The 23,641-nt window shown below is 44.1% G+C and overlaps 1 protein-coding gene and 3 non-coding genes across 5 annotated transcripts; all 4 read right to left on the bottom strand.

Moving 5' to 3' along the window:
• Positions 1-293: 293 nt before the first annotated feature.
• On the bottom strand, positions 294-7,133 carry LOC144766681 (large ribosomal subunit protein uL22-like). Of its 2 annotated transcripts, none has more exons than XM_078650453.1 (5): positions 7,076-7,133; positions 6,022-6,074; positions 5,765-5,805; positions 4,702-4,836; positions 294-451 (listed from the first exon to the last, which is right to left on the bottom strand). In XM_078650453.1, the coding sequence occupies exons 2-5, from the start codon at positions 6,059-6,061 to the stop codon at positions 308-310; spliced, it is 360 nt and encodes a 119-aa protein (XP_078506579.1). In that variant the 5' UTR covers positions 6,062-6,074; positions 7,076-7,133; the 3' UTR covers positions 294-307. The 2 variants fall into 2 exon arrangements, with proteins under 2 accessions (XP_078506579.1, XP_078506580.1); XM_078650454.1 differs by lacking the exon at positions 7,076-7,133 and adding an exon at positions 6,820-6,875.
• On the bottom strand, positions 533-597 carry LOC144771235 (small nucleolar RNA SNORD58). Its single transcript, XR_013599189.1, has one exon. It is a non-coding gene; the product is annotated as a small nucleolar RNA SNORD58 (small nucleolar RNA).
• On the bottom strand, positions 4,918-4,983 carry LOC144771239 (small nucleolar RNA SNORD58). Its single transcript, XR_013599194.1, has one exon. It is a non-coding gene; the product is annotated as a small nucleolar RNA SNORD58 (small nucleolar RNA).
• On the bottom strand, positions 6,156-6,221 carry LOC144771237 (small nucleolar RNA SNORD58). Its single transcript, XR_013599191.1, has one exon. It is a non-coding gene; the product is annotated as a small nucleolar RNA SNORD58 (small nucleolar RNA).
• Positions 7,134-23,641: the final 16,508 nt, after the last annotated feature.

The raw sequence follows: 23,641 nt of genomic DNA, 5'->3' as shown, positions 1-23,641 counted from the left end.
CGCCATCTTCGGAGGAATGAAACAAAGCAAACCTTGGCCCAAAAAAAAAAAAACGCCCACCGCCGGAATGACGTCACAAAGGGGCGGAGAGCGAAAACATCGCCGGAACGCCCACGAATCTGCTCTGGCAATGACGGACAGATCTCTCTTCCAATGGCTAGCCTCCATTTATGGAGCTAGCCAATGGAAGAGCAGGCGGGACAAAGCCCCCGTACTGCTTCTCAAAAGATTTTGTCTGCGCGAACGCTGCTGCGCAGTGGACGCAAGGCGAAACCTTAAAAAATGAAGGGAAAAACGTCTAAAGGAGTCATTTGCTAGCTCCTGAAGAATGAAAACAAGCTTGTATACAAACCTTGAGTTCAGCGTTACTTTCCGCGTTTTTCAGCATGTGAAGCAAGAAGTCGGCACTCTTTTTAGGCCATCGCCCCTGGGTCCAAGCCCACTGCTTGGCCTGCAAAATAAAAAATACTGAGGTTAGGAGGAAGGGAAGGTCATGTGAGGAGAAAGCATCCAACACCTGTAATCAGCAACGGTTGCTCAGAATATAAATTGTTTTCATCTTTAATGCAAAGGTGTCCTAAGTAATCATCATAGCAACCAAAATCCAAATGCTCTTCACAATACATTAAGTGGGGAAAAAAACAAAATCTCTAATCCCTCTTACTAAATACAATAAGTTAGGTTTTTAGACATGCAATGGCAAATCAGAATGTTTTAAAAACAGGCCAGCAGTGGCACCCACAGATCTAGGCTGCATTTCAAAATGTCATTTGGCAACCCATCAGGAATGGGAGCTTTACCAGCTGGACTGACAGCGGACCTATTACTTCTTTTAGTTAAAAATGATGTCTCCCTAATCCAACCTGTTGCAAAAGAGGTCCAGTCCAACTATAGATCAGCTTCAAATGAGCAACCCATTGAGCACGGAAAATATGGCTTAACAGCATGGTACCAAGGTCCACCGTGTCTTAATGATATTACTAATCGAGACATTAGATCTCAGTGTTAAAAACACTCTAGGAAGGGGTCTTGCACAGTTTGAGACACAGAGACTAGTCAATGAGTTCATGTTGACTGCTTTTCATTTCGCTCATTCTTAATTTTAGGTTAAGTATTTAACTGTGTGGATTAAAGTACTTTTTAAAAGCAGAAACACGAACGGAGCGGTTAATCTGAGGCCATGGTTCTCCAGTACACAGCGAGTATCTGAGCACTAAGGGGTCTCTGAGGAGGATGCAGAGACGGTTCACTGGTGTCCACTAATCCCAGTAACCACAAGTATCTCAATGCGAGGTCAGTAGACAGCATATCTCCAGACATGGCCTCAGCAAAACAAAGGAGAACTATTAAAGCTCTTTGGTTGATTAGCAAAACAGCTAATCGGGGGGGGGGGGGGGAGGTTCCAACCTTTTCTGCAATTAGAGCAACTTCTGATCAGTGAAAATCATGAGCTACTGATGGCCAAGTAACTTGTGCATTGTTACTAAACTCCCCCTCCTCATTGACTTTAAAACTAAAGTCAATTGCCCCGGATACTATGGTTTGAACAAAATATTGTGACTATAGTATGATAGAGCTGCGTGTGCGTCAATGAGTGCATGTTCTGTGGCGATGTATGAACATGTGTATGAATGGGATGTATGGGTGACTGAGTGTATGTGTTGTATGTAGTTGTGGCAAAGAACCTACCTTCCGCCATATGCAGCACTGTTGCATGAACCATTTTTTTTAATTAAGAAAATGTTAAGAGCTGAAAAATATTCTGCAAGAATGTTCCTAATAACTTTTCTGCACTTCAAATTGCTCCCATAAAAAAGTTCTAAATATGGCAGAAGTTCTACCAGCCACTGGGAGCAAGAGGCCTGCTGTTTGGATTTGTCACACGCTGAGATTGAAGAAAATGAAATTGATCAGATACATAAAACTCATTTTAAGTGTCTTTACAGTAATTCTACTCCTAGTGGCCTGTAGACATGATGACTGCTTTCCTGCGGTCATCTATTTAAATTGGAGAACTGCTTATTATCAGTCTCTGCTATCTGTAGCCTGACAACGTAAAACCAACAGTCTTTTCTTAACTTAAAAAGGAAAAACACTTCTTTAGTTAAAAATGAACTCAAGACTGGGAGCTACTCTGAAGGTTTCTGTGAGCTACTGGTAGGAGATATCTGGTAGATACAACACTCGTAACACAGACTAGCAGCCTGGAGCACTACTGGAAGCATTATAACACTGTTAAGTCTACAATTACTGCACCCATCAGACACAATAGTTGAAGCAATAATATGTCAGACTGCAAGGGAGACCAATCTCAACCTCCAGATCATGAGGCCCGCTACAGGAAGAGGACTCCAACAACCAGCAAAGCCATGGAGCCCAGCCTATAGCAGAACAGCTCTTGACTGGCTAGTTTGCGTGCAATACTGTTGATGAATGAATAAGTGAGCGACATGCAGTGTTGTAAGCCCGACCATACTAGTTTTATGCTGCATCTAGAAAGTGGGCCTTGCCGACAGCAGCGTAGCCCCATCCTCCAACTGCACATGAAGGGGAACTTCGGAAGCTCCACTGCTGTTTCAATGGGCACGGGAAGCTGTTCGGGCAGAGTACAAGTTTCTCTTGAGTTTATTTTGAAAGTTTTATATAGCGCGAACAAGATCTTTGCAGATATCAGAGCGCTTTACATAGAAAGGGTGAGTGTGGAGGGTATTAAAATTAGGGGTCAAGGGACCTCCTCATTACAGTGGTGACCAACTAAAACACACTCAAATTAGGGTCTGGTAACTACAAAACCCAAAATAAATCCCATTGACTACAACTGAACCAAAGGGGTTGTGGCACCTGACCCATGGTCACTGGGTAACAGAGGTAAAGATGCCCCTTGCCCGGACAAAGTAGACACCTGGCCACATGTAGTAAGTGCGTGTGTTAAAAAAAAGCCTGAGGGTGACGTTCAGTGCCCACCCCTTTGCCTCAGTGGCACACACTTGCTCCTCCACACTCCTGGCTGGGCTTAGGAAGAACATCTTTAGGTGTATCCGCTCAGTCCTGGAGCCGCCAACTACAAATCTGCAGTCCATCTGCCTGTGCAGAAGGGACACCCTTGAGTGATGCCAGCGGTCTTGCCCAGACCCCAGCAGGTAAGCAGAGCAGCACATCTCACCTAACCGGAGGACAGGCTCCTTGGGCAGGGCACGCAGTAAACCGCTCCAATACAGCCAGCTGCCAAATCAGGCAAAGTTGTGGAGATTGGATATCACAGCTCTGGGGTGTGCGCCGTTCGCTATGATATCCAACCTCCACAACTTTGCCCCATTTGGCAGCTGGTTGGTAATTTACAACTTTATCCGCTTTACTAAAAATATAGGCAAAGAAAAAGTTTAACCATGGCGACCACTTCTCCATGATTGCCACTCCACTTAAAAGACACCCTTTTCGGGTTGGAACTATCACAGAAAATAAGAGAACTCAGGACAGACATAAGCCCTGAAGAAGTCGCAGGGTAATCCCATGTAACAGCGACGAAACATGTGTTGGCTAAGAAACGAACAGAGTGAAGTACAGAAACTTCGCACAGACGAACCAGAATGACCATAAAAAATACAAGACATGCTGTATTGTGATATACAATAGTATTTCATGCTCAAATTCTAAACGTGTACAGAGGATCTGTTCAAGCTAATTTTCACTTAGCCAAAAAAAAGCTATTACACCAGCAGCAGAAAGAAAAGCAACTTAATAGTAATGCATTATACAGAGGTATGACCCTTTTTATTGCATATTAATGGAGCGCAGACGCGTTCTGGTAAACGCAAGAGCAGAGACGGGTCACACCAGGAACCACCCCAGATCATTTCACCCAGAAGCCTGGCATGTATTACTGCTAGTCTACTGCTTCTATGGCCATCTGGGCCACGGAGAAAATGACCCGACCAATAGTGGATAATCAGCACCATAATATGGCTGTTATTGTCCCATTTTTTCTCTTTTTAACCACCCCTCCTCTAAAGACTAGAGCATTTTTTTTTGGACTACTATCCCTTGGTTTCCTTCTAATGACTGACCTTTAGCCCCGAATAACGGCTTGTTCGCCACTAGAGGATTCTTTGGCAAACGTGGGATGGCAGATGACGAACTCTTGAATTTCGGGAGGGGACTAGCGGATAATTTCTTTGCACACCTGTGTAAATCCATAATATTGGACGAATATAGTGGCCAGTTAGTATACATTTTAGGTGAGAGAATACCTACATAGCAAGGTGTGAAAGCCCAGAGGTTGGGCAAGGGATACAGGGGCCAGTTTTTTTTATGGTCACGGAGAAAACATGCTGAGCAGTCTCTAAAGACCTGGATGTAACCATATTCCACATTACTTTTGGATTGCAAGGCATACCTCTATATCGCCCGATTAGTCACATGTACAAGCAGCAATAGAAGGGAACTGTTGCTTGTTAGAAGTAGTCTACTGGGTCTCAGATAAAGCTAAGATGAAACCTGAAAAAGTCCATAGGATGAAACAGGCAATGGATGTGAAGTGCATAAAAATCTGCATGAACTGAATGATCATTTATTCTAGGTTGTGTGTCCAAAGACTCAAATTATTTTTTATAAAAGATTAACTTGGAGTACTGTTTTAGAACGCTGCCAACATTCACAAGTAATGGCATGTACTATTAAACACTTAATTATTATCCATCTAACCTGAGCACATCTTCCAACTCCACCATTGTAACGACGGAAAGGAACACATTGCTTCTGAAGAGTGACATCCTTCAGGTATTTGGTGGCTTTACGGATATGCATACCCTTGATGGCTTGAGCAGTCTCACGGGTGTTCTAGAAAAAAAATGTAAAGGGGCATGTTTACTCTAGAAATAAAGAATTAGGACGAGTATTGTACACAAGGCATAATTAGTAGCTGCTCAGAATGCAAAGCATTTTCATGAAAAACTCAAAGGTGTCCTAAGCAAGTCATCATCACAGCTACACAAACTCCATTATGTGAACTATTAAGAACACAAATTGAATGACACCGACCAACCACTTTTTTAAAATGTATGTTTTTATGTCTTTTATGGTAAATCTTTTACCGAAATAAAGAACTTTTGAATTGAATGACACCGAGTGGGATCACTCTAAAGAGAATGAACTGGACACCAACTTCATGCAATGCTCAGTTTTACACAAACTTTACATAGGTGGCCCATTGTAAAAAAATTGGCAGGAGTAAAAAATAAAAGCTACTAAAAAACAATGCCTCCGAGAAATCGTAATTTTCAATTGTGCAATAGCTTAGTAAAATGTTATTAGCCTGCCAATTTTCACCAGTCTTCCTTTGAATGTATCATTAGATAATAAGGCCATTATAGGTAGCATTAAACTGTTGCAATTTACAGTTCATATGCGTTTTTCGACTGGCTTCCCCGTCAAACAAGCTACGCTCAAAGCACTTCCAAAAGGGCGCTGGTCTGAATAATGAAGGCTTTTCATATGAAAGACTTAACACCACTCCATATAGATGCACATTTTGCCTTAGTTGCACAACAACCTCTTACACAGATCCATAAAGTGGCATTATTAACTGGCAGCCAACAGGTTTGCGATGCAGAGGATTGGGGGGGAACTTGGAATTGAATCTAAGGGTCTACTGAACTAAAAACTGTCCCAAACATCGGGCGATAGGATTTACACAGCCCCTGGTGTTCAATGTATCGTTAAAGCATCAGGTGAATCATGCAGGGTTGGTGGTCTAAAGGACGCGTACCTTGAAATGGACCCGCAGGTTGGAACCCCGTGCCTTGCATGCTGCAAAACAAAAATATAATATTAATCCTATGTAAGGCACATTAAGATTCGTCTTCGCTCAAAGCACTTAATCGTCTTCATTGTATTGACCTGAGAAGTAAAGTATAATTAGACCAGCTGACTTAAAACATGTCAAGCACCTACAATGAATATAATTGTTCAATCATCGACAGATGACTGAATTTCAAATACGAGACAAACGCGAATCTCACTTACATTTAGTCGGGTTTTCTGGGTCGAGCGAATAGCGCACCATTTTCAGAGATTAACTGTGGAAGCAAAGAAAATGCATGAAAAAAACGCGATGCAACAATGCGTCCTTTTATGTAGGTTTACAACTCAAAATGTTGTCTGCTCAGAAATCAAATTAGTTTCATAATCAATTCAAAGGTGTCCTAAGATCATCATCATCGCAGCAACATGCCCAGCCCATTTTCGCATCATTGAATACACACAGTAAGGCGCATGTGAAATGACGCCAGGAAAGAGTGCCGCATCGTTAGTAGCCTTATACATCTTTCTCAAAACCGGCGCGACGAATACGATAAAGCATTTCCGGATAAAGTGTATGTTACTATCTTTCTATCAAACAAAAAAACTCAAAGAGAAGTGGTTACATTCTTTTTAAAGAGGTGGTCATACAACGATGGGTTTGATAAACACGTAACTGACCTTTCCTGTTAGATATCCCAATGCAATTACAAAAGAAAAGTACACTGGCTAAGACGGTATCATTAGTTAGCGCTGCCAAACTTCTAGTCGGTACAAACGTTTAGCAATGCAGACACGTATGCACGAAGTGTATTCCAAGCGTTACCGTGCCTTTCTTAGACATAATTACGTAGTCTAACATACAAATCAGTGACAACAACACTATTACAATTTACTTGAGTGTACAAAGGGTGGTGCAATCCTCGAGTCATCTCGCAGAGAAGGAACAGAAAGGCATTTGCTACCAGTGTCCAGGTGATCCATTAAAATGATCAGGCGGCGTAAAACGGACAGTATACATACCGGGAGGGATACACGCTGCTGCTCTAATTGTACCCAGTGCCTCATGACACAGTAGAGCCGCACCGTAGCCCTGTTATACTTCAAACTCCCGGAAAACCAAAACACAACAGGGCTAGTAACATGGAGGGTTCTGTCTGTGAGAATGATCCTGTTCTCCAAGCACTAAACCGAAGAGTTTCAAAACAGGATGGCGAATATTCCCCCCGGATTGAAGTTAGTCTCCTTCTCTCCGCTCTGGATACCATGTCTCACTCACCTCAGGCCGCGCAGGAAGAGAAAGCGGAGCACGCCGGGAGCGGCATGACGACTTCAAAATATCGCGAGATCTCGATCAGCCGTAAACAAAAATATATTTACACCCTAAGTAAAATACCCGGCTGAAAAGCAATCGAAGTTTTAAAAACAATCCATCTAAATCAAATACGTACATTGAATATGAATTCGTTATTGTTACCTCGGATGCAATTTACGTTAGTAGTGCCAAAATAATAAGTTTATATTGCAAAACATAAAAATGTAGTAGTATTATTGTTCAATTGTAAATGCTAATAAAGTGTCCAAAACGTAGTTAACAAGTCAGGTCCCGGGCCGCGCTGTGATTGGCTGACGTCACGGGGGTGTCCCGGGCCGGCAGCCAATCACAGCGCGGCCTGGGAATGACGTCACGGGGGTGTCCCGGGCCGGCAGCCAATCGCAGCGCGGCCCGGGACAAAGGGGCGGGGCTTAAAAAAAGCACCAGAAACGCCCCCGAATCGCGTTTTCGAGAGAAAGCGCGATTGACAGCCTCTGCCTCCCAATGGCTAGCCTCCATTTATGGAGCTAGCCAATTGGAAACAGAGGCTGTCCTAACCTCACTATTGAAAACAACAGATTTCGATCTGGGAGGGGCTTCGCCCCTCGCCAGGTTACGAAACCTAAAAACATGAAGATAAAATCATTGAGCAAACAGGGACGGAGGATTATTTCTGCACAATATCTACAAATGTGTGTGTAAATCTTCTTCCATATTCAAACCTCCCGGGGTTTTGCTATTGAGCTTAATTATGTACATTGACTCTAATTTTCCCAGTTTTTTCTCACAGTTCCCACCCCGTTCATTTGGTTTAACCACATCTATTACATAGTATACTAATCCAGATATATCTTTTTGATGCTGTTTCTCAAAGTGTCTTGCCACTGGATACGTCTTATCTCCCTTTTTGATTGCTCTTAAATGTTGCAGAATCCGCATATGTGCCGGAAGTGTCGTGCTGCCCACGTACTTCAGGTCACAAGGACACTGAAGCACGTAGATAGCATGATCCGTTTTGCAGGTAAAGTGACCTTTGATTTTAAATTCCTTGTCTGTGAGGTTAGAAGTATAGGCTGAGGTATTTTTTCCATGGATGCATGCTTTACACTTAGTGCATCTAAGGAAGCATTCCTTGTTGTTGAGCCACATTGAAACTGGTCTCTTCAGTGGTGGGGCTTTCAATGTATTGCTTACTAACATCTGTTTGAAACATCTTGCTTTTCTTAATGTAATTTGAGGTCTCCTAGCTATTATTTTACCCAGGACTGGATCACTGCGGATTAAGTGCCAGTGTTTATTCAAGATATTCCTAACTCGATTGTGTTGAGTGTTATATGTAGTAATCATTCTGCAATCATTTATGCCACCACCTTCCGTTCTTTTTTTGCTGTTGCTCTTACTGAAGAGAATCTCTTCTCTAGTACGTTGCTTGTCTTTAACCACAGCAGAGTTAATGCAAGTGTTGCTATAACCTCTCGCTTTGAAACGAGTTTCTAGTGATCGAAGAGCTTCCTCACAGGTCTCATCGTTGCTACAATTACGGATAGTTCTCATACTTTCTCCATAGGGAATACTCATAATGAGTTTTTGTGGATGAAAACTTTTGGCGTGCAACAGTGTGTTGCCTGCCGTTGGCTTGCGATACAGTGCAGTCTCAAGTTTACCATTTTGGATATAAACTGTCAGATCCAAAAAGTTTACCTCTGTCTTACTGACGTTGCTGGTGAATTTCAAGTTCAGATCGTTAATTTGTATCGTTTTAACAAAGTTTACCAACTCTATTTCCGGACCTTTCCATATGATAAAAAGGTCATCGATAAACCTGCTCCAATGCATGATGTTATTCTGCCAAACGTCTGGGTACTGTTTCTGGATCACCTGCTCCTCCCACCAGCCCATATGCAAATTAGCAAAGCTGGGGGCGAAGCAGGTGCCCATCGCAGTCCCACAGACTTGATGAAACAATTCACCATTAAACAAAAAGTAGTTGTTTTTCAGACATATAGACATCATTTCTATTAGCATTTGTGTATGCGCCCAATATTTCACTGGTCTACTGCCCAGAAAGTTTTTAACTGCATTAAGGCCATCACTATGGTGTATACTAGTGTACAAACTTGTAACGTCAAGCGTAGCTAGCAGAAAATCCTCCTCCCAAGGTAAATCATAGACCCTATTTAAAAAGTCCCCCGTATCTTGGATGTACAAAGGGAGGGACTTTGTCAATGAGCATAGAAACCAGTCTATATATTTTGAGGTGTTGGAGAAAGCACTGTGAATAGCAGATATGATGGGACGTTGTGCTGATCTTTATGCACCTTAGGTATTAGGTACATTACAGGTGTCACTGGTTTGTCTATTTTAAGAATAGTAATTTCCTCTCTTTTAAGCAGGTCTTGCATGTACCATTCAGACAATTTGCAATTGTATATAGCATGACTATTGAGCATGATTGATTCCGACACTCTTACATAGTTAGAACGATTAGTCAGTTGTTTATAAGCCTCTACAAGACATTGTTCTTTACCTCACAGCACCACGTTCCCTCCCTTGTATGCATTACAGACTATACAATCTGAATTTGTAGCTAATTTCTTCACCACCGCATAGTAATGTTTTTGCTGCTGTGAGAATTTATTAGATTTAGTGAGAGTACTGGTGCATAGTTTTTTCAAATCATTAACAACTAACTCATTGAAAATGCCGATTGTCCAAAAAAGTCCTTCGATAAAGTTTTGTAAACACAAAGAAACAGAATGTGGCGATGAGATAAAAGCTATAGAATCGCCAGGGAAACGTACAATTATTGGTTGTGACTTCATTTTACCTCCCTGTATAAAAAGAAATAGAAGGAATGAGGAAACGCTTCAAAAGATGTGGAAAAGTTAAATAAAGAAATTGACGAATATACGGAAGAACTGAAAGGATTGTGCAGTGATGATGAATTCAAGAAAGAAATGGAAAGAATGGAAATCAGCTTGAACAAAATAGAAAATAACATAAAGGTAAAGAAGCAAAGAAAATTCCAAAGGGATTTAGTTTACTATCAAAAGGGACAAATTATAACTTTTGCGAGGAAATATGATAAAATCAGGGGGGTGCTAGAGGGGCACACGCAGAATGGCCGCACTAGTGTGAGGCTCCTGCAGCCTGGAACAATAATCCTTCATTTATCCGGCTAAACTGACTCATTACCCGACAGAAACCACACACGAGGGCGAGGAATACAATTTTGCAGCCTCGGCGAAAGTTTGAGAGCTCCACGACGTGCCACGACAAAGTTAGAGGCAGCGGAGTTTTTGCTGAGACCTGAGCTGGAGCTGGGCGTAGCGAGCTGAGGGGACCGGAAGACTACGCCAGACCGCGGCGCTCCACGAGGCGCACAGGCCTCGGGACGAACGATCGCCGGGAAAGCACCCACCTTTCAGCGCTGCTAAGGGACGGAACATAAAACGGCACCGGAGCAGTATTGCCAGCTGCCGATATTATTTGGGGCGCCCAGTGGGGCACCTGTACAACAGGCGGCTAAATTGTGCGATGCTAGCGGAGGAAGCCTTAAGACTGCGGTGAGGAGCGCAGACGGCGGGAGTGACTACAGGCGACTGTATACCGCAAGTAGAGTGCGACACCATAGGCGACGGCCAGCGGTCAGCGGGCCACAGAAACAAAGAGCTGTCCCCCGCCGCAACTGGAAATGAATAAACCGGTTGTGAGCATTTGCAGGGGCCGACCTGAATGCGACACGGCTCCCCTGCTGTGCTGCCCAGACACGTCGGAGCAGCCCGGGTGCGTCTCTCGGAAAAGGCCCGGACTCGGCCGGTGCGTGGTGCACTGCCGGAAAGACCCTACCTGCGTGGAAGCTTGTGACCATAGCCGATGATATATTGAAAGGACTCGACTCCCGATACGGCACGCTGCGAGAACTGCAGGCCGCAGGTGAGCACACCCTGACAAGAGGCGCAAAAGACTGTTGGAAGTAGGACATACGCGCTGAAGGGGCCTGCAACACTTAACAGAGACAATACACGGCCCTGGCGAAGCTAATGATACTGAGATAGGGTGATTGCACAAACTTTATTACAACAAAGGTAGCGTGGGGGCAAGGAGGTAACTTTGCGCTAAGCTTTGCGTGCGCACATTGGCAACATAGACGGTCGGATTGAACCCCGGAACTGAGAAACTGCGCAGGGGAGAAGCGCCAAGAAACAGCGCGAGTTTGGTATTCTACATGACCCAGGGCGCCTGACACGGTGCCGGGGCTGTGCGGACAGGCCCAGTAGAAGCTGGACATTGGCTGAGATATGCCTCGATAACGCGGAGGGACAGTGGTGGCACACCATTCGCAGTAGCGCACGTCGCTGGTGCTAAAAATCTGCGTGCTGGACATAGTGGAGGTACTACTGTGACACAGGCTCTACTGGCTCTGGCCGCACTTTATTGTCCTGCGGACGGGTGGCCCACACTACTCCCTCATTCGTCCACAGCGGGAAGAAACTACCTAAGGTGCCAGGTAGGCAGGCCCTATTTGCTGCCTGGGACCGTGAGCGACTATTCAAGGCGCCTCACTGATTTGCTGTGACGTGGCGGTAAGGATCAATGGCTGCCTTCATAACCCCATCCCCCCACTGAGAATGTTATAAGTGCCACTGGGCTGTATGAGGCTGAGATTACTCTGCTAGAAGGGGTGTGTTTAACCCCTTTTCCCGCCTACATACCACAGCGGGTGTCGCCAGCTCAGACTTCTCTGCACACTAGTGGTGTGGACGCCCAGTTGCACTGCACTGTGCTCATGATTACAGGCTACTGCCCTCTCCGGGAAGAACGTGGAAAACGACCCTCATCAACTGCCGCAAGTCCCTACAAGAGACCGTCAATGGGTAAGCAGGATAACCGGCAATCTAAGCTGACATTTGAATCCACCACTGCCAAAAAAGGGCTGCGAAACACGCCAGACACAGGGGGTTCCCAAAGCCCATCGACAACTGGAGCGAGTTCTAGCTCCTCAACGTCGGACATACAACAGCTGATGCAGGAAATGCAGCAGGGGTTTGCCACAATAGTAAACAAAGTCGACCGGATCTCGTCAAGGATGGGCGCCATCGCACAGAAAATGGACGTCCACGAAGAGCGCATCACAGAAACGGAAAGACAAATATCTGATAATGATGACACCACGGCCTCGCATACCATGCAACTCTCGAGAATGGACAACGTCCTCAGAGTTATTCCTGCGAAGAATGAGGAGTTGGAGGCTCGCAGCCGGCGAAATAACATTCGCGTGATAGGCGTGCCAGAATCCACCAACACGGGGCGCATGGAGGAGTACGTGGAGAAGATACTTCTTGCTGCAGTCGGGCCTGAAGCGTTTTCCAAACAATTCATCGTTGAAAGAGCACACCGCTCGCTTGGACCTCGGCCGAAACCTGGAGCCCCACCAAGACCCATCATTGCACGGCTCCTAAACTACCGAGACCGAGATACTGCGTTGAGGGCAGCACGCACCAACCAAAATCTCACGTGTGATGGTGTCAGCTTTTCCATTTACCCAGATTTCACGCCCATAGTGCAGGAACAGCGACGTAAATTCCTGGATGTCAAGAAAAAACTCTGTGCACTACAGATTGACTATGCGCTGCTGTACCCAGCAAAGCTAAGAGTGACCCACCAAGCAAAGCAGCATTTCTTCACGAATCCGCAGCAAGTGGACGATTTTTTGAAAACTCTGCGACGGGCACGATCTGGGCATAGAAACAATGGCGACGAAGGGCAGGAAGATGAACAATCGCTGAATGGAGACATTTAAACTGGAGTTCTGATTGCTGAGGTGCAGTGATGTCCCATTGACATTAACCTATGGGCTCACAGGAGGACTTCAATTGTGAGAAGGCACCGCTGCTGATCGAGAATACCATGGACGGGTATTGGACTGTTGGTGGTAATGTATTCCAGGCACCACACCCTTCCCTTGAATGTGCCCAACTGAGGCCGAACAGGACGAAGGGCAAAGTGTAGGGGGTGGCTATGTGCATACCTTAGACGACCCCCATAAGGTATACCCCATTGGACATGTTGACTGCATTGCAGATGTTGGGGTTTTTAATTATTGTTGGGGTTGGAGGGTGGGATGGGGATTCTGGCAAGTTGGGGATGCTTCAGTGGGAGGGGTGTGGGGGAGTGACCTCTGTGCACGATTCGGTGCTTTATGCTTCCAGGAGCGATATTGATGTATCTCTGACAAGCATGCGTAGTTATAAATGGTCCGAAAATGAAAAGCGTAACCTACTAGCAAGTGGGAAGAGGAGGCCAAGTACTCGGGCTTCAATTGTTTTGTTCACTTGGGTTGGGGGAGGGGGAGAAGCAAGATCAATGTTGCCTCAATGGGACTAGGGCAGGACTCGAGACCTTGTCCTGCTTTGTGATATGTTTCCTGGACTGAAGACTCGAAATTTGCTGAGGTTTTCTGCTATTGACAAGTTAGAGGTGTTTCAGCTGGGAGGGGAAGGGGGAGGGGTGTTTGAAAGCGTTGATACGGACCTTGCATTGTATTGGATAGGACTTATTGCATTAACAATTGGAACTGCAGTAGGAGTTTCTGCTTTTGGCGAGTTGGGGTTGTTTCAGGTGGGGGAAGGGGAGGGGTGGTTGTTTACAGATTACGATATAAGTTTGGGCGCAATGACTATCGAAGAGTTGTTACATCTAGATCCGACAGGCTTTCGTGATGATGGTATGCGGGAGAGTACTCTCGCAGTGCATTTTGTACACACAAGCATTGATCCACAAGACTACACTAGCATGTGTATTCCTTTAGGGCCCGGTTTGTTTGACCATTGGCCTACTGTGAAGGAGCAGGACCCAGAAGCGGCTGCTCACGGCCTTAGGCCCTCACGGATGTACCTGATGTGCTGCCTAGTGTTGAGGGACCACACCATTCATGGGGGATACTGATTTAAATGTATTAACATGGAATGTGAGGGGCTTGGGAGACCCTAGGAAACGGCGTCAAATTCTATCATACCTGGACCACCACTCAGTGCACATAGCCTTTCTCCAGGAAACTCACTTCAAGGTATAGGCTGCCCACACCTTTGCCATCAGGTGGGCAATTCACACGGTATTCTCATCCTTCTCGACATATGCTAGAGGTACAGCGATACTGGTAAGGAGAGGTACGCCCTTTACTATGGCGGGTACCAAGGTAGACGCTCAGGGCAGGTATTGTATGATGTGGGGCAGACTAGGATACATTGCGGTCACCTTGGTATGTTGCTATGGTCCCAAAATTGATGATCCTCAGTTCTTCACAGATTTGTGGGCAGCAATTGTAGGAACAGGCCCGCAACATCTGATCTGGGGGGGAGATTTCAACACTACCCTAGACCCTGCTCTGGACAGGTCACATCCATCCCCTCACCATTACACTAGGGCAAGGACGACACTGCGTGCGGCACTGGCGGATCACAATTTGATAGACACCTGGAGACACTTGCACATCGACACACGGGAGGGTACACATTTTACGGCACATCCGCGTTAGTGGGCGAGGCTCGACTATATATTTATGGCACCACAGCTTTATACTTCACTTGTTAAATCACAACATCTCCCTAGAACCTACTCTGATCACTCACCTGTGAAAATCACTCTACGATCAGCAGATTTAGGCCCCCCGACAACTGCCTGGCGACTGCAACCCACGATGTTACTCCGCGATGAATGTTTAGATTTTTTTCAAGCGGAATAAGGATTCTGTTAATGATGTAGAAACTATTTGGGACACATTCAAGGTGACTTTGAGGGGGTTCTGTATTGCTAAGGGTTCCGGGGTTTTGAAGAGCATCGTGGCGCGATTGACGACGCTGGAGATGGAACTTAAAAATCTTGAGGCGTCATTGACTACATGTCCTGATGATGCCACCCTCTCGAGTATACGTGAGAAACTTTCTGAGTACACTGATGAAGCCGCTAGGGAATCAAAATTTAGGGGCAAGTATTGGGTAGCTCGCCAATATGGCGAAGGCGAGAGACCGGGGAAAGCCTTGGCTGCAACGATGAAATTGGCACGAACACCTAATATTATACTAGAGCTCGAGAATCCAGAGGGAGAGGTGTTTAAAGACATCGCACAAATCCTCAACACTTTCGTGACGCACTACAGCACACTATACACGTCCACTAGGACTGGTGACCTCCGCTTGCAAGAGTACCTTGCCGATGTTTCCCTTGGTTGGCTTAGTGATGCACAGAGGGCGTTTTTGAGTGCCCCTTTCGAGCTAGATGAGTTGCGAGATGCGATCATGCATATGCGGTCAGGTAAAGCTACGGGACTAGACGGGATCCCATCCCAATAGAGTTTTATAAAACGTACATTGACTTTATGGCTCCGGTACTACGGGAGGTCTACGAAGATGCCCTTGAGGTAGGCCACTTGCCGCCTTCTCTGCGTGCAGCACTTATTACATTGCTTTTGAAACCCGGGAAACCGGCGAATAAATGCGACTCTTACCGGCCCCTTTCCTTGCTAAATTGCAATGTGAAAATACTTGCCAAACTAATTGCTACTCGTATCAGCCTCCTGCTCCCTACCCTGATATTACCCGACCAATCGGGCTTTGTGCCTTGCAGAGCGACGTCACATAATTTACGTACTTTCTTTTCAGTCCTAAACTCGGTACATGAAGACCAACCGATGGCTGCCATTTTTCTCGATGCCACAAAAGCCTTTGATTCTCTAGAGTGGGATTATGTGTTCCAAGTACTGGAGCGGATGAGCTTTCCGATAATATTTATTTCGTGGATTAAGCTACTATATGAGAATCCAGTGGCCATAGTGCTTATTAATGGCAGACTTTCCTCTGAATTCCCCGTCACCAGAGGCACTAGGCAGGGGTGCCCCCTATCGCCGCTCCTGTTTGGTATAGCTACGAAGCCCCTGGCGGCGAAGTTGCGGCAGCACCACAAGAGCGTTGCGATGTTTTCAGAGACAAATACTGATATCCATGTATGCGGATGATATCACTTTATACGTGCGCGATCCCAGCGAAAACTTGAACCCCATTCTCAGAGAGTTTATACGATTTGGTAGACTCTCCGGAGTTCAAATCAATTGGGGAAAGTCGTGCATATTCCCACTTACGACATCCACGAAACAATTTGGGCTGGATTACCCCATCGCTTGGTGCGAAGGAGATTTCAGGTACTTGGGTATCCACATAGAGAAGGATCGAGATGAATTACTCAGAGCCAACTATGGTACTATGATGACTCGCATTGTTGATAACATTACGAGATGGATTACCCTGCCCCTTTCCATGGCGGGTAGGGCATCTTTGATTAAGATGGTGATCCTCCCCCAATTGCTATACCTGTTTTTAAATATTCCTTTCTACCCAGGCAGGTATTTTTTTCAGCGACTTCGAACGGAACTCATCAGCTTGGTATGGGGCGGGAAATCGCCTTGGCTAAAATGGGACACCCTGACTAGGCCGTACAATCAGGGCGGGTTTGGCGTGCCAGACTTTGAATTGTATTACCAGGCTGCTCAGGCTCACTATGTCAACTTTTGGGTGCGTCAGCCTAGGTACATGCCCCAGCTGGCGGCGGAGCACTGGCTGGCCCATCCAATCCCCATAGAAGGCGCGTTATAAGCCGTAGTATCAGGCAGAGACAAGACGCCCACGACGGTGATGAGCACAGTGACCGCGTGGACCCGACTTGCTGCTAGATTGGAGACTGAAATGCTTTATGCACCGCTATTGCCGCTCGCTTATCACCCAAATGTGCCCTTACTGCAAGATGCGGGATTTCGCAGGCTGCTCCACAGTATCCACGTCACGAAGTGGAGCGACTTGTATCACAATGGAATATTCCGTTCTATGGAACATTTATATGAAGGCATACAACCATCTCCACTTGACGTCTTTCTATACATTAGGCTCCGTCAGGGACTGAAAGCGCTTACGCCTGATTTCCCTCATGAGCCTCAAACATTTGCTCCATTGCAGTGCATACTCCAAAATGACACCCCTAGCAAACTGGTATCGACAATATACAGATCAGTACACACACAAATAGATACCCCACCGTTAACGGCTAGAATAAGATGGGATCAGGAACTGGAGACACCACTCACGGACAGGCAATGAGAATTTTGTCTCCAGCAAACAGAGTGCATTTCCTGCAGCAGCAGATACAGAGTCATACATTGCAAATTTATACCCCAACTGTATTACACTCCAGCCCGAATGTGTAGGTTTCAACTTCGCACCACTGACAATTGTGACAGATGCCTCGCCCCAGGGGCTGATTTTCTGCATCTGGCGTGGGCATGTGATGCAGTTCAGCTATACTGGAGCCAGGTGCTCGCAGCACTGTGTAAAATAATTAATACAGAGATAGACCCCTCCCCTATTCTGGTTCTATTGGGATATGTGGAGCCCATACAGGCAGCATACCGCAAATTTATCGCACTAGCCCTATTGGTGGCTAAAAGGAGAGTTGCATGTAGATGGGGCAGGGGCAGGGCCCCTAAATTTAAGGACTGGCTGTGTGACCTTACTTATTGCCATGAACAGTTAAATATATATTCGGAATTATTGCCAATCACCTCACGACCCACGGATATCTGGGCCCCGTTACAAAGTTACCTATTCAAAGGGAACGGCGATACTGAGGAGGAGGTGACTTCCTAAGAGGTCATTCGAGGGTCTTCTATGAGATATTCTTTAGACGCACAAGCGAGTACAGGGTACAGAGAATGTGGACCTGGGATGGTGGACTGAGTAATGTATGAGTTCTCGTTTCGGAGGATAATGCTATGTTAATATGCGGGCATGCGTTGGATAAACTGCTCTGATGTTATTTGAAACCTTGGCTTGGGTAAATGGGGCGCCTGTTTCCTATATGTTAATTTGTAGAGTTCTCCCTTTATAGAAATGTGTTGTTGTTACAAGTCACCTGCAATGCAATGTGGACTCCTGCTGTGTACAGTGTAAGATTAACTGATAATGGTACAGTAATATTGTAACGAAAGAATATATGTCCGGGTCCCTGGTTCTATGCATGCATTGTGGATTGTGGACTATAATGTGTACATGTAAATGCACTCTTTGATGATATCTTGTCGCTAAAACCTTCCAAAAATAAAGTTAAAACAAATATATGATAAAATCAGAGGTGCAATGCAAACAGCGGTGCATCTGGACACACAGAAGAAACAGACAAGCAAGTAACTAATGAAACATCAACTGAAGGCAGCATGATAAGTGGGAGTGAGGTCTCAAGTATTCAAGAATTCTCTGGAGTAAAAACCAGTGTTTTAACGGAGTTCGACATGGTCATGAAAGGAAGACAGACCAGCAACAAACAAGGGTTTTGAAATCAAGGAAGAGGAAACAGAGGAGGCAAAAGCAAGAATACCTCAAGTATGGGAGGATAAGGAAGCCCCGTGGGAATCAGAACGAGGGGCCAACTGAAGGCGAAGTAATGGATAAACAGACAGTCATCAATCTCTCGGACAGGGAACTCACCAATTTTGAGGTAGAGCTTTTATCTATGGGTCTCAGTTTCTGTCCATCCAAAATTTTTAATTATACCCAAAGTCGTGTAGACTTGTTTTTCTTTACCAGAAAGTTACGGATCAAGAAATAGTTTGCAACAAAAGTATTAGACAAAAGCATGTCAGTGAGAGAGAAGCCAAGTAACATTAGCATAGCCGAAGCAGAGTTAGAATACTCTTTGAAAGTTTTGGCAGAAGAAGTAGTTGGTGGTTGTCCTTATGCTAGGTTTTTGAAAGAGAATGTATCTTTGGGCATGAGTGCGAATAGTGGCTTTAAACCTAAGTCAACTTTCCTTCCACAACTCAAAAGCGATGTAATTGATGTATTTGACAAAGGCACGAGTAAAGAACTGCAACACATTGCAAACAGTAAAAAACAAAAAGGTTGGAACAATATAACATCAGCACAGAGAAAAGCACTCATGAATTTGAAAAAGGACAACACGATAGTAATCAAAAAATCCGACAAAGGCGGAAACGTGGTCGTGCAGTCAAAAACCAAATACATTGAAGAAGGCCTTAGACAGCTGTCTGACATAACTAAATACTGTAGGAGTAACCGCATGGAATACGAACAGTCGGTTAGAGCATTTATCACAGTGGAAAGAGAAAGGTCTCATTGAAAAAGAAGAATTTCAGTTTTTAGAATGTAAATGCCCCAAGATCCCGGCTTTATATCTTTTACCAAAGATCCATAAAGACCGGGAGAATCCACCAGGGAGACCTATTGTCTCCTCGATAGGGAGTTGCCTTGAAAACGCATCAAGGTATGTAGATTACTTATTGCAAAACCTAGTGCAAAAACTCCCATCGTACGTAAAAGATTTGTGCGATTTTTTGAAATTCTTAAAAACTTTAAAATGGGAAGAGAACTACTCCCTTCTTTCCCTAGATGTAATTGGCCTTTACACCTGCATCCCTCATCAACTAGGTTTAGATGCATGTAAACATTTCTTATCTAAGATATCTATTTCATATTTGTATCATACACAAATGCTGCTGGTAATTATGAGGATCTGCCTCACACAAAACGACTTCCTCTTCGACAGTAAGATCTATCGACAAATCCTCGGTACTTCCATGGGGACCTGCTTTGCTCCTTGCTTTGCAGGTCTCTTCATGGGGTACTGGGAGGAGGAAGTAGTATACAGATCATCATTGTACAAAGAAAAGGTAGTAAAGTGGACAAGGTACATTGATGATATTTTTGTAGTATGGGCTGGGACAGAAGCAGAAGCCATCAGCTTTGTGGAATCCTTAAATGGGAATGATTACAATCTACAATTTACAATTCATTGGGCAAGAGATAACCTAGAATTCCTAGATTTGAAACTAAGAGTTGAGAACAAAAGATTAGAGAGTACTTTATTCAGGAAAACCACTGCAGGAAACAGTCTCCTGCATGCTCGTAGTTTTCATCAAAGCTCGCTCATTGAAAGTATTCCGGTGGGAGAACTTCTTAGAGCTAAACGTAACAGCAGTACAGCACTAAGCTTTGAAGTGGAAGAAAGAACAATGACCGAAAGATTTGTGGCTAGAGGCTATTCACAAAAAAAATCAATAAGGCAAAATTAGCAGTATCTAAAAAAACTAGGGACTTGCTTCTGGTAGAGAAAGAGGCAAAGAATACTGACCTAACGAATGACAAGACCCGCTTTATTACCACCTATAGCAGTCAAGCATATATGATCAAGAGAAGCTTGAATACGTTTTGGTCATTATTAAAAACAGATCCCGAGATTGCAGAATACGTAGAAGCCTTCCCACAAATAACTTTCAAAAGAGCTAAATCGCTCAAGGATCAGTTATGTAGTGCAGTGGAACCTGTAAGAGACAGAATAGCAGGAATACAAGGCTTCTACACATGTAGAAATTGTAAAGCCTGCAAGAATACTAAGAATTGCAAGGAAGTCAGATTGTCGCCCAATACACAACTATTCAAAATACAGGAGCACACATCATGCAATACAGAATTTGCAGTGCATGCATTGTTCTGCCCATGTGAGAAAGCATACATAGGCAGCACAATTCGCAAAGCAAAGATTAGGATTTTGGAACACCTTAGGGCAATAAAAATGGGGATAAAGCATATCCGATTGCCAGACATTTCCAAAGCCATCACAACCAAAATACAAATTTGCTTAGTTTTTGTGTGCTTGACATGATAAAATATGACGAAAAAGGGGGCAATAGAGTACAGCGGTTACGTAGATTGGAATCAAGATTTATTATAAGGTACCAGACATTAGCTCCTATCGGTCATAATTCCGACGAGGAACTAGAAGTCCATTTGGGTTAGATCAAGATACAAGAAGACAGATTTTAGAAAGTTGAAGTTGAAGTTGTATTGCATGACCAGAATATGATTAATAAATAGTTTCAAGTTTTTAAGGCTACCAATGTTTAGACCATAAAAAAAGACTCTTATTCGATATAAATGCTTAGACATAATGAAACATTGAATGTCTCGAATTTTACTAAGATTTTAATCACTAGTGGTGTATTGAGTTATTGCTAATGGGTTTTTCTATATTTGTATATTTGTATATTTCTTTTAGAACGTATAAGAAACTGCGGAGATGAAGATATGTTGAAAGTAAAAGATGTCTTCTATTGGATAATTTTGAAAAGTAGCCCACAGTGGCGATGATTATTGTTCAGAATAAGAGCTTAATGACTGAAATAGCGGCTATATTATGTTTGCCCACTGGGGCAGGATATATTAATTAAGCATCCGATCGAGTGCTGTGAAGAAGACACGATTACCTACAAAGGTAAATTGTAAATTGAAAGACTTGCGGATTGTCAAAAAAAGCCCTTCGATAAAGTTTGGTAAACACAAAGAAACAGAAAGAGGCGATGAGATAAAAGCTATGGAATCGCCAGGGAAACGTTACAATTATTGGTTGTGGCTTCATTTTACCTCCCTGTATAAAAAGAAATAGAAGGAATGCTGAATGCAAATATTTCATGAACACCGCAGTAATGTTACGTTTAGTTTGTTTACATTATGTCACAGCAGTTTAAGTCTGCTTCCTATCTTTTTGGTGTAACTTGTCACATGTTTATTTAAAAGCCTATCACAAACTGTTCGCTATCACTCATGAGCAAGGGAAGAGGATTTCCGAAACGAAACGCGTAGAGTGTTTGCCGTTATAATTGGAATAAAGGCTACCTTTTGCAAAGGAGAAGTTCGTGTGTTTGCTGCTGCTGAAATTTTCAAGCGACAGGATTTTGAGTTGATATATATATATATATATATATATATATATATATATATATATATATATATATATATATGACCTTTGCTGATTTACAGCAATTGCTGCGGGTATATTCTTTCTATATTTTCAATAAGTACTGTGGGTATATGATGTGGGTATATTCTCTCCATATTTTAAATAAGTACATTTTACTGTTGAATTTAGCTGTACATTTGAATGTAATTACCTGAAGGATGAAATGGTCTGTGTCCGTGGAGCTAAGATGTGGAAGTATCTCACTGTGTTTCTTTGTATGTTTAAAGGCTTTCTTTTTATGAGCTTGAGAGTAGCTTCATCTCTTCGATGTTTGCATGGCATTCTGTAAGTTAAAACACTAATTGGTATGCATTGTAAGTTAGTTCAAGTGAAATTAATTATTTATTCACAGTGTCACAGCATCACTGTGTTCCTGGCTGAGAATTGCAGATCAGTTCATGTAATTAAAGTTTCAAATATAAGATCTTGAAATTCAGACTTTGACATCCACCAGTCATATGTCTATCTTACGTTATCTAAAGATGATATTTTGACCAATTCTTTATTGTGAGATCTCAGGATAAAAAAATAGGCTTTTAATAGCAGAAAATCAAGTATTTTAATATTGACTTGCCAACAAACTGTGGGAAAAATATTGACTAACAATATATTGTGATGGTAAGTATGAGTAGACAGGTATAGGTTTACTATACTTAAATCGACATATAGGCACTATAACCATATCTTTCTATCCATCTATCTATCTATCTACATGTCTGTCTGTTTGTCTATCATTCTATCTTTCTATTTATTCTGTGAAAGAAACAATGGTTAAAGGGACGTTATATATGTTAATGTTAATGTTAATGTTAATGTTATATGGACTTGTAAAGCGCTTGGCTGCCCCAGCCAAGGGGCGTCCCGGCGCTAGCTGCATGAAGCTGGGCGGAAGGAGATGTTTGAATTGACATAATAGAGATATTGCACACTAACAGAAAAGATGAGTCTTTGTTGTGGCTTTCCTGAAGGGTAGCAGGTCTTCTATTCCTCGTACTTGAATTGGAAGTTCATTCCAGAGCTTTGCCGCGAGGTATCTGAATGAGCGTCCGACCATCCTGACTAATTTAATGCGGGGCACTTCGGCTAGATTCTGTCCCTCAGAGCGCAGCGTGCGTCGGGGAACGTAGGATGAGAGAAGTGGACAGAGCATGGGGGGAGAAGCAGTTTTAAGGATTTTAAATGCAAGGCATAGGGTTTTAAAGTGAATCCTTTTTTCCACGGGAAGCCAGTGGAGTTTCGTGAGGACAGTGGTCACCTACTTATGGCGAGGGAGGCCGGTCAGAGCTCTGGCGGCGGCGTTCTGGACTCGCTGGAGTCTAGATTTCTCTGCTACGTTTGCCCGTAACAAGAGGGAGCTAGCGTAGTCCAGCCTCGAAAGGATTGCTGACTGAACCACTAGTTGGCGGGTTTGGTGGTCGAAAATTTTTTAAATCGCCCTGAGATGGCGTAAAATTCCAAAACAGGTGGCCGCCACTTTCTTGGTATGGTGGGTAAAGTTCAGGGCAGAGTCCACCCAGACTCCCAGGTTTTTTACACAGTCTTTATGCTCGGTGGTTGGCCGAGGGTCTCCGGCCACCAGCTGTTCCCCCAGGCAGTTGTCTCTTTGCCCACCAGCAAAACCTCCGTTTTGCCGGCGTTGAGCTGGAGGTAGTTCGCCGTCATCCAGCTGGTGAT

This window comes from Lissotriton helveticus, chromosome 7 (assembly GCF_964261635.1).
Source record: "Lissotriton helveticus chromosome 7, aLisHel1.1, whole genome shotgun sequence".
Lineage (NCBI taxonomy): Eukaryota > Metazoa > Chordata > Amphibia > Caudata > Salamandridae > Lissotriton > Lissotriton helveticus.
Note: the sequence above shows the minus strand (reverse complement) of the source record. Positions and strands in the feature narration are given on the sequence as shown.

Coding starts and splice junctions, on each gene's coding strand:
- LOC144766681 (XM_078650453.1), bottom strand. CDS start 6,061: ATGGTGCGCTATTCGCTCGACCCAGAAAACCCGACTAAAT. Junction 4,837..5,764: donor ACCTGCGGGTCCATTTCAAG/GTACGCGTCCTT, acceptor TTTTTTTTCTAG/AACACCCGTGAGACTGCTCA. Junction 452..4,701: donor GAGTTGGAAGATGTGCTCAG/GTTAGATGGATA, acceptor TTTATTTTGCAG/GCCAAGCAGTGGGCTTGGAC.